The 12,057-nt window shown below is 34.3% G+C and overlaps 1 protein-coding gene across 6 annotated transcripts in view; it reads left to right on the forward strand.

Annotated features, from left to right (window-relative positions):
* LOC150108380 (dual serine/threonine and tyrosine protein kinase-like) overlaps positions 1 to 12,057 on the forward strand; it is a 261,870-nt gene that overhangs the window by 173,279 nt on the left and 76,534 nt on the right. For all 6 annotated transcript variants that reach the window (XM_090390729.1, XM_090390726.1, XM_090390728.1 and 3 more), the window contains one exon: positions 678 to 753. In XM_090390729.1, the coding sequence (XP_090246855.1) occupies positions 678 to 753 (76 nt within the window). The remainder of the gene's footprint in view (positions 1 to 677; positions 754 to 12,057) is intronic.

The raw sequence follows: 12,057 nt of genomic DNA on the forward strand, positions 1-12,057 counted from the left end.
TGCTGGGTAGAAAACCAGCAAAATATTAGTAAGTATAATAAATGTATTTTTTCCTCTTAGTGTTAGTTATACCATTAAGTTTTATTATGGATCTTATCTAGTTAACAAGTCGGCTTTACAACAATAACCAAACTGCAGTAAGAAATTGATAACACATTATCAGATTGATTCTGTTTACAAAAATGAGTAAGGTTGTATACTATCTTCTGAACTCTTCAATCTCTGTAGTGAGGAAATCATCAAGAGATCTTTAGATGATTAGAATAAAGGCATGTTGATAGGTAGCTCAAGAATTAATAACTTAAGATATGCCGATGACACTGTGCTAATAACAGAAAATGATAAGGGCATGAAATGAACTCCTTGAAAGAATAGAATAGTATAGTGTGACTTATGGACTCAAGATTAAAGTCATTAAAGCAAAAGCTAGCTATCTTAGATTGGATTGCTAGCTTTTGGATTGCCCATGGCACTGATATGCTATAGGTCTTGTGACTTTTTTTGTGTGTGGGTCAGATATATAGGAACACCAAACTTGTATACTGCACTCTAAATGAGGTCTGACTATTATTTTATAAAAAGGAATAATAGAACCTTTTCATTATTCAGTTTAATACTTGAATAGTAATTCAAATTGGAAGAATATATGTTTTATTTATTTATTTTTTTAAATTTAGGTACGCAAGCTTCATGCTCCAAAGTTAGCAAAATATGCGTTGGAGAGTACTTCTCTCAGGGATGTAATCTTATATGGTAGGCTAAGTTTGTTTCATATGTAAATAGTTAACTGTTATAAACTAGAAGGACAGTGAATGAATTTTCTAATTATAGAGGAAATCCTGTAATTAGCAAGTTCAATGACATGTCTATCATAATTTAATGTAAGTGTTATGATTGATTGTTTTTATCATCTCCTTTAAAGTACCCTTGAAGGAAATAGAAGATGCTGTAACCTCTCCAATAGAATTAAGATGTTATTGTTTTATATTGCCAATTTGCTTCCAAACTGCTATGCAGTAATACATACAGTGAGTGTTAAACTATTGATGAACCCACCATAAACATCTGTGCTTATGAACTAAATAAGATCTGATTCAAGGGCTATTTATCTATATAAATAGAAAAATTTATATATAATATAGTATTGTATTTATATATTGCTACATATTTGGAGGCATCATGTAACCATAAGAAGGAAAAGAAAATAATTTCCTTTTTTGTTGTAATCCTTTTGTGATGCTTGCTGCATAAATAGTAGCATCATAAGGCAGAAGCAGCAAAATAATAAAATATTGGGAAGAGAGCATAAAGAAAATATAATCAAGATCCTTATGAGCAATACAAAGCACATATAAGAAGGGTAGCTAGCAAGATGACTAAATTAGATTATGAGAGGAAATTGGCTAAGCATGCTAAAGAAAATCATAAGGAGTTTTTTCACTGTATATTGACTAAGAGGAAGAAATGATTATGGAAGGTTAACTTTAATCAGTTTAATGGCAAGAAAGTGACAGAAGCTGAAAAAATAGTTTCATTAATAAGTTTCATTAATCACAGTGGAAATATTGTAGCTGCTCATGTAACAGAATATGAGAATTGATATAGTGAAGGTGCTCAGCATATTGAGAAATATCAATATGAATACAGCAGCGGGATTAGATGACATGCAATCCTATGTGTTACTATGAGAATACTGCAAGAGAACTGGCAATGTTGTAAATATTCACATCTTAGTGAAATATGTTCGTTTTTTACAATTTTTTTTTGTGTTTATAAAAGAATTACATCTGTTATGTAAATTTTCTTCAATATGGTAATTTTACATGATTCAAATTATCATGTGATGTGGAAGCTGTAATACGGCCGATGTGTTGTGGCATAGTATCCTTGGTGTAAATCTCGGAAAACGAGCATATGCATAAACTTTAAAACTTAGAGTATAAGAGGATGTTGTTCGTTGATAAGGAAGAGATGAAGAAATGGTAGGGAGAGAGGGAAGTTTGGTCGTTATCAGAAAAGACGGGAGTCGACATGTCGGACTTTCGTGCTCACTCTCGTCATTGGAAAAGATGAGAGTGAGCAAGAAAGTAAAGGAGTTGGAAGTTCGTTACTCCACGGCATTAAGTAAACGTCTGAGAACTTTCTTGAATTACCTTCCAAGAATAAGGAACTGTGGTAAATGTATGTTGAAGTGATAAAGACATCAAACAAACTTCTTGGAAGAATAAAATAGTATAGTGTGACATATAGACTCAAGATTAAAGGTAAATCTGATTATGAAACGGCATCCATTGTGAAAGCTCAGGAAAAATGGAACTGTATTGGACTACTCAAGTAAAATGTTCCCAATTTTTTATTGACTATAAGAAAGGTTGAGCTGAGTATTAACTTTTATTGGTAAGAACATTTTGTATTTGTTGAATAGGATATGAGAAGGAATTGTTTGAATCCGTTATTGTTAATTTAAAATTGATTATATAAGATTCTTTGTGATTAATAATCTCCTGTCCATTGATTAATGGGTAAAGTAAATATTATGAGATTTTATTTGAGCTTCATTGATCCTTCATTCATTGAGCTTCATTCATAGCTATCCAAAAAAGGAATAGAATTTAAATTGAATGTCATTTCAGGCCATGACTATATCTTTAATTATCAGTTAAACATAAATTATAAGTTATAATTGTACTATAAGTTATTATACTTTAAAAAAAAATCTCACACTTGGACAAGTAATATGTTTCCTATATTTTTAATTATCAGTTACAAGGGGAATCCCACAAGTATTTATTATAGTATAAAAAAAAGACCTTGCACTAACATAATAAAAAAGGTTACATAACACAAACAGCACAGTCCATACAATGAAATCTAACAGGATGAAAATTGGATAGGATAAAATCCGATATGATTAGATTAGTATGAGATAAAACTAAAAGTAATAAGGCACTATAATAAAAATATTATAACGATGGCTGTGATTAAGCTGTTTAAGTCCTTTCTTTTAGTGTTAAACGGTGATCAGCATTCATTTTTGAAATTATGTATTCTACAACCGTGTTAGAATAACTCTTTTTATTATCCCGATGTTTCGATCTTCATATCAAGATCATCATCTGGAGCATACATAATATACAAGACAAGCTGCGTTACATTTCAAACCGTAAGGTAGAGACACAATGATTTGATCACATGCTACTCACTAGCATGACCTCTAGTGAAAAAAAATAAAAAATAAATTACATCAAGCTAATTTAATTTTTGATTACATGAATAAATATTCTTGCTTACAGGTGGTTTTCCTTCCAGTAACAGTGATGTCCTATTTCTATTATTATAATTATTATTTTTGATTAAAAAAAAAAAAAATATATAAATTACAACATGAATACTGGCTTTCTTAAAATGATGTAGGGACAGCAATATCATTCCAAATTGCATCAGGCTAAAAATAAAATTCACCTTAGCAAAAGTGCAACGCATATACTTCTGCATGGAGAAAGCACTTCTCAGAGAACAAATCCAAGCTTCCAGAAAGAACTTAGCTGCTACAAAAGGAAAAAATGGAACTTTCAAGCTACGTAAACGCAGATATCTGGATGATCCTGGAAAAGATTACTGACAACACGGCAAACCACATCCTCCAAACACGAAGAAAGAAAATTAATTTCCAAAGACTAAAAGATCGAAAGAACCAGCCGCCATATTCAAATTTCTCCACAATGAACAATAACAACCAACCAGAAACAACAACAGGAGCCACCAATCACAGACAAGTAACAATAATATAGTTAACCTATCCGACCATGTTTTAAACAAAGACGAAATCTCCATACTTAACAAAGGTTTAAATTATGCCATAGCACCCAAATCGATAAACAAACTTGAATTTATTTGTAATATTGAAAGAGGCCAAAGATTCATCCCAAATAACATAGCAGAAAAAATACGTTTAGAAACTGCTAGCATTTTAAATCATAACAAAACAATAACAAGCAACACGAAATAACAGCGATAAAATCACTAAAGTCAAATCCAAACATCTTAATAACAAGAGCAGATAAAGGAAGTGCCACCGTTATCTTAAACCAAACCACTTATGTAGAAAAAATGAATCTGCTGGTCTTGGACAATAACATATACAAATTAGTTAACTATAACCCAACTAATAGAATCAAAAAGAAAACAGAGAATCTACTTAAGTGAATTGCCACATGACCCAAAGATACGGTCAAAAAACTATTTCCACACTACGCTCGTTTACATTAGAAAAATATGATTCTGTTAGTCAATTTTGACGTCTCTGTCCTCTTTACGAATGTCCCAATGAATGACACAATTCTTCTTTTACAGAACAAATTTCCTCCAGATATCATGGCACTCTTTGCACATGTATTACATTCTGGTTATTTTGTATGTCAAAACGCTTTCTACCTACAAAAAGAAGGTGCAGCAATGGGCTCGTCATTATTCCCCCCCCGATTATTAACTTTTATATGGAACATTTTGAACAACTTGCTCTAGGTTCCTCCCATTTAAAACCCGAAGTTTGGCTCAGATACGTTGATGTTTTTACGATTTGGTCTCATGGCCGCCAGACACTAGACACTTTCCTTAGCCACCTAAACAAGCAACACAAACATATGCACTTCACAATTGAGATTGAAAAACATAAGACACTGCCATTTCTAGATACACTTGTCACACGTCTTCCCTCGGGCAATCTTTCCTTCACTGTTTACCAGAAACCGACACATACTGGCCAATATATACACATAAACTCCTACCACCACCCAACACAAAAACTAGGTGTCATCAGTACCCTAAAAAAACAGGGCTCTGAAGATCTGCTCCAGTGAACAGGCACTGAAAAACGAATTTAAAGTGATCAGTAATACTTTTCAAAAAAATGGATACAGCCAAAACACTATTAACAAAATTCTCTACAAGACCTCAATAAAAACAAAGACAAACCAGACTACAGTAAAACTATAACCATTCCCTACATTAAAGGGACATCAGACAAAATAAACAGAATACTACAAAAATACAACCTCAAAGCCACCTTTAAACTTCCTGCAAAATTAAAAAGCTTACTCAACTCATCCAAAGACCCACTCCCTTCGCTGGTCCACCCTGGAGTATACCGTATTTACTGCACCTGCAACATACCATGCATAGGAGAAACAGGACGCTCAATTCCGATCAGAGAAAAAGAACATAAATGACACATCAAATATAATAATTATGGTGAAGCTGGCCTTTCTGATCATGCTCTGAACACCTTACATAGAATTGACTGGAAAAGCACTAGTTGTCTACGTTACACCAAAACATGGTATGAATGCAAATTTAAGGAAGCTTGTGAGATCATTATCAACCACCCCAATCTAAACAATAATGATGGTCTAAAAATCCCATACATGTGAAAGGCATATATTTGTCCCACAAATCCTTCCTCTCTAAGAACAACTATAAACAGGACTCTAGAAAATCCAGGATCCTAAATCTATAATAACAACTTTAATAGTGAAAAATAGGACATCACTGTTAAGTGGGGGGGGGGGGGAATCTATAAGAAAGTTTGTTGTAATTTATAAATAATTTTTTATTTTTTTATTTTTTAAATCAAAAATAACAATTATAATAATAGAAATAGGACATCACTGTTACTGTAAGCAAGAATATTTATTCATGTAATCAAAAATTAAATTAGCTTGATGAAATTTTAAAAAGATATAATTTTTTTTTTTTTTTTTCACTAGAAGTCATGCCAGTGAGTAGCATGTGATCAAATCATTGTTTCTTTAGCTTATGGTTTGAAATGTAATGCAGCTTGTCTTGTATATTTATGTATGCTCCAGATGATGATCTTGATATGAAGATTGAAATCGGGATAATAAAAAGAGTTATTCTAACACAGTTGTAGAATCCATAATTTCAAAAATGAAAGCTGTTTAAATCTTGGCTATGGCAAGGTTCCAAAGTTGGTTCAAGGCAGAATTCACAAATGGACGTGTAGGAATATGATGCTATCATGGATATCACGTCCCTTCTTAGTAATTTACTCACTTTTTTATGATAGAGCTGGATAAAGGACATGGCTATGCCATGCTGCTCTTTGCAACGCCATTTGACAGAATACCAAACAGAACACTATCGCAACAGCTATGGGAAGAATATGAAACATTGATGGCATTGATGGGGAGGGGAATAGACACCAGCGAGTAATATATATGGTGGAGTATAATATGAAATTATTCTTTCTTATTCATTCTTTCTTTTAGTTGCAGCATAATAACAGAATTATTTTTTGAGCTGTCTTTAGCTTGCAGAGCCAGATTCTTTTCATAATCAGATTTTCCAAACAACAGTTGTAACTCTTCTTGCCTGCTCCTTATAATTTTCATAACTGACATCATCCTTATGCACATGGTATTCCTTTTGCATCACCCTTTTCTTACAAATCTCTTGCTTAATAAAATTACACATCCATTTCATTCCTATCCTATTTATTCTTTGATCATATCTAGAGAAAGCTGTTTTTTTTTTAAATGGTCATAAATAAAAATAGTAATTAACGAACCTACTAGTTTTGCCACTTAATCTTGACTTCTTCTGGCTAAATGTATTAAAAAAAAAAAGTAAAGTCGGGAAACATAAAATAAAACATTATTAAACAAAACTGTGTAGGAACTATAAAAAGCTTGCTTCTATAATCTCCTTACTTGATGATAAAGTTTTAGTCAGTCTTGACAAAAACTGAAGCCAGTATATTAAAAAAAGCTCTAACTTTTGACTCATGCCCATATTCCTAAGGTCAATTTTACTTGCAACATAGAAAAGGCATTTTACACTCTACCACAACCTGTTACTAATGACTGTAAACTGCAGCTCTCCCTTCATCTCTGCCTTCAGAAAACAACATCACTAACTCAGAAAAAAGAGCTCTGTGTAGTTTAAGGAAGAATAAGGAAATCATTATCATTAAAGTAGACAAAGACTGCACAATGTTTATCATGGATACAGCTGACTACATATCAAAGATTTCACTATTGCTTTCAAACTCATCCATGTATGTTTCTTTAGACCATGACCCTATGTGAGCCAGTCATGACAAGACCAGTGATCTTTTATGTAACATACTGCCTATAGATTTAAATAAAAGATTGAAATCTATGCATTCTTAATCCCACTACTATACAGGCTACCGAAAGTGCACAAGGCTGATATGTCTCTTTGACCAAGTTGATGGAACTATTTCACCTACATATTTTTTATCCAAGCACCTTTCAAATCTATTAAAGAACCATATCCAACACATGAACCCTTTTCATCTTGCCATTAGACATCTTAGCTAGTCTAGATATTGTTTCCTTGTTCACCAGTGTCCCCAGTGTCCCTGTAGATGAAGTCCTAGAGCTTATTGACAATCGGTTTCATTCTGATATTATTATCATCATGATTCAGGCCTCCATGGAATCAAAAAAACTCATTGTGGGAGGCCAATAATAGAAAACGCAGTCTATCATACCACTCCTTGAATTCATTGACTGTTCGTGCTCTCACCACTATCAGGCAAGGCATTTCATAGTTCAACCATCCTCCATGCAAAGAAACCACTCCTCATCCTCTTGCTCACTCACAGCTTCTTTTTGTAACTTCCAGGGATGGCTCCTTGTCCTCATTACTTCCCCCTGTTCCACCAGACGAAAGAACTCCCCCAGTGTTAACCCTATAGCTGCCTCTCAACCATTTAAAAGTCTCAGTCATATCACCTCTCCTTCTTCTTACCACCAAACTCTTCAGTCCACATTCCCTCAGACATTCCTCATAACTAACATTGTTGTACAGTCCTGACATCATCTTTATTATTTGCCTCTGCACTCTTTCAATTTGACATTTGTATCCCTTCAAATCCTTCTCAGTATTGCAGCAATCCTCTGAGTTACCTTTGTCACTTTTGCAATATGTTCCCTGAATTTCAGGTTTCTATCAATCATCACCCCCCTCCCCCCCAGATCTTTGCCTCTCCTATTTCCTCCAGAAGAGTATGCAGCCTCCCATCGATGGGGGTCAGTTTAATGCAGCTAAATGTAAGCTTCAATACTACATTTAGCTGCATTAAACTGAACCCCCCCTCCCAATTCATTTCCATTTTTGTCCAGTTTATTCAAATCCTCTTGCAGGGCTACCACATCTGCACTATTACTAATAACCCTTCCCAGCTTCACATAATCTGCAAACCACTGAATATCTCCTTGCAATCCATTGATAATATCATTAATAAAAAGGTTAAACAATACAGGTCCCAGTACTGGTCCCTGTGGGATCCCACTTGTAACCTTCTGTTACCTTGATATTGCTCCTCCATACAGAACTCTCTGATACCTATCAGATAGCCAATCCTGAATCCAGTTCACTAACCTGACATCTAAACCCATGTGCTGCAACTTAAATATCAGCTTATCTGGTACCCTGTCAAATGCTTTTGTAAAATCCAAAAAAAAAAAAAAAAAAATGGTAGAATATGCCTTTCCCTCATCAACCACTCTTGTCACTTTATTATAAAAGGTAATCATATTACTAAAGCAAGACTCCTTAACAAATCCACTTGTACATTGTCATTGGTTATAAAATAGTTTCTAAAATTCTTCGTCAACATTATTGTCCCAGTCTTCAAATGCCTGCTTATGTCCAGTTAAAAATGTATCCATTTTTCTACACTAGAAAAGATTGTTTTTATACTGTGTATCACAGTCATTGCAAATAGGAGTAAAATAACGATGACCATTGACTTCTCACTGTTGCAGTGTTACTGCTGTTTTGCAGAAACATTTCCAGAACAATCGAGACTTCCTATGATGAAATCGCAAATGTTTCCGAAAGGCCGATACGATTCAGTGGTTTGTGCAGTGATGCCAGATCTATACAATTTTTGAAAGTTATGAATTATAGACACGATTACACAATATTTTAATATTTGCCAAATATTTCAGTCTGAAAATAACAGACTATCTTCAGTGCTACATAGGAACAGTTTTTAACAAGGTGGAATACCAACAATTGATCATTCAAAAGTAGAATGTTCCGTGTGATGTTACATTGCTAAGTATTAAAGAGAGGAAAAATTTCATCAAAGTGATGATTAAATTATTGGTATTAATTCACAATTTCATATAATAATCTTAATTTATAAATATCATTAGACTAATGTAGGAATTAAAAGAGTAAAATTTTTGAAAGATTTGATGATGTATTTAAATTTGTATGAATATTTAAAAATTTTAATTAATTCCTAGTTTTTTTTTTGTTTGTTTGCTAACTTTTATGGGTTTTGTCAATGTCTCAACACAAGAATTTCAAGGGGAGAAGGTGGGAGGGTGCCACAAAAACTAATATTAAAAAATGGGACACACATGAAAGAAGGTTGAGAAACACTTCTCTAAAGACCAAACTATATGAGGGGGTCTGAAAGGTTCTCAGCCTTGACCATAGATGGCAACACTATTGGCAAGATTTTTTTTTTAAGTTGGTACATCCGTCATAAGCATCCATGTGAAATTGCAAGTCGTTCTATCAAGTAGTTTGTTTCATACAGCTGTCTGAAGAAAAAGCATTGTCTATATCTCTTGAAATTGATAAAATTGAGTATTGTGTGGTTATAAAATTCTCTGTAAAAGAAGGTTTGATGCCAAAAGAAATTATTTCGAAATTCATAAAAGTTTATGGGCATTCTACTCCTTTGTTTTCGAGAATTAAGAAATGGGCTGCCGAGTTTAAACGTGGCTGTACCAGCCTTGAAGATGATCCACATGAAGGACATCCAAAAAGTGTAACAACATCAGAAATCATTGATCAAGTGCATATATAGTATTGGATCACTGGCGAGTCAAAGTGCATGAAATTGCTGAGACTATAGGCATTACTCACAGCGATCATAAACTCACTCGCATGAAAATCTCTGAACAGTGCTTGGAGAATTTTAACAAGAATAAAACTGATTTTTTTGTGTCAATTTATTACTATGGATGAGACTTAGATTTGCCATTACATACTGGAATCCATACAGTAATCAAAACAGTGGACAGAAGCCAGTTGTTCAGCGCCAAAGAAGACAAAGTCAGTTCCATCAGCAGGAAAAGTCATGGCATCGGTGTTTTGGGATGCTAAAAGCATTTTGTTTATTAATTATCTTGAAAAGGGTAAAACAATAACTGGGGAATATCATTCCAATCTTTTAACCAGACTAGATGAAAAAATTTGTGAGAAAAGACCCGGTTTGCAGAAGGAAAAAAAAATCATCTTTCATCAGGACAATGCACCTGCCCACAAAGATGTTTTGACAATGGGAAAATTAAGGGATCTCACTATGAATTGTTGGAACATCCACCCTATTCCCCAGTTTCACTCCCTCTGACTTCTATCTCTTCCCAAAACTAAAACTCTTCCTTGCTGGTCAGCATTTTTCTTCGAATCAAGAGGTGGTTGCAGCTGTAGAGGGGTATTTTGCAGATCTTACTGAGAACCACTACAAGGAGCATCACTGAAATAAATGTATTAGTCTTAAGGGAAATTGTTGAAAAATAATTTTGAAATTATAAATTCGTTTTTTTCATTGTTTGGCCTAGAACTTTTCAGACCACACTTGTATCATCAGTATATCTCAGCTAATCATCCCTGTGACCAGCTGAACAACTGACTATCCATTGTCATCCTTTCAGTTACAACAGTAGTTTGTCATGTGGTATTTTATCAAAATCTAGAAAATCACTGGGTAATCATCATCATTTCTGCCAAATACAGCTGTCACATTATTATAAAAGATATTGATATTATTGAAGCAAGACCTGCACTTAAACTCATGCTGGTGGGTGTCTAGAACTGATATTTTCATCAGTCTTTGTATTCTATCTTGAACTAGCTTCTCTTTTTCCTCATAGTTTTCCACTGAGCTGGATTCTCTTTTATTTGTGCAGTGGCACTGTAGGAATAGTGGAATAAGTTAATAAGGCTGTAGGAATAGTGGAATATCCTACAGCCTTATTAACTTCAAGCTTACCTATAATCCCAAACACTTCACAATTCTGAACTGCCAGTTTCTCTTTCCTTGTCACATGTCACCTTCCAATCTTTTGTTTTATCTTCTTTGTGCAGATGATGAGTACCCTTGTCTTATACCTTCTCAATAAGCATCGTCTGCAGGTTTTGCTTCATCTTGTGATTTTGTCATGTGGAATACAATCTGACACTGATCTTGAGCCAGGTCCCAGGCACTACTGATTTCACTGCTTCACTTGGTTACACCACAGCAGGTCATTAGTCTGTTTCATTACTTATCCTGGTCTCCTCTCTCTCTCTCTCTAGTTCCGCTTGTTACTTTTGTTTATTAAAGTTTATGCCTGCCTGATGTCAAAACCACATTATCAATCTCACCAACTGGTGGCATTATGGTGGCTTCTGTTACTGTTGTATAAGATGTTGGTATTATTAACATTTGACCTCATTGTGGGAAGTCCATTCCCTCTCAAGCAAAATGATTATCGAACAGTACCTTCAACCTATTCATAATTTTCACATTCATCACACTCTCAGGCAGTATATTCTAATCTCCAATCACTCTTCATGCAAAGTACGAGCAGTGGGAACCTTCTTCCACTCCCGTGCTCATACCCTCCTTATACAGATTCCAGGGATGGCGCCTCTTGTTCCACCTCTTTCTCCCTCTACTCTATGAAAAATCTCCTCCACATTAATCTGGTAACAACCCCCTCACCAACTTATGTTTCAATCAAATCCTCTCATTTTATTCACAAGCCTCTGCAACTTATATCCCCTCAATCTCTCATATCTGATATTCTATAAACCTGACACTAACTTAGTAAACCTTCTCTGTACCCTCTCCAATACATCCTCATTCTCTTCAAAACTAGGGGATCAAATCTACACATAGTAGTTCATATGTGGCGTGATCAAAGTGTTAAATCTTGAATGAAGAGATTTCACTAAGAAATATTTCATTCGGGATTTAACAAGTTTTAACACACCAACAAGGAT

The sequence above is a fragment of the Typopeltis vanoorti genome, chromosome 3, assembly GCF_054136105.1.
Source record: "Typopeltis vanoorti isolate ZY-2024b chromosome 3, IOZ_Tvanoo_1.0, whole genome shotgun sequence".
In the NCBI taxonomy this organism is placed as follows: domain Eukaryota; kingdom Metazoa; phylum Arthropoda; class Arachnida; order Uropygi; family Thelyphonidae; genus Typopeltis; species Typopeltis vanoorti.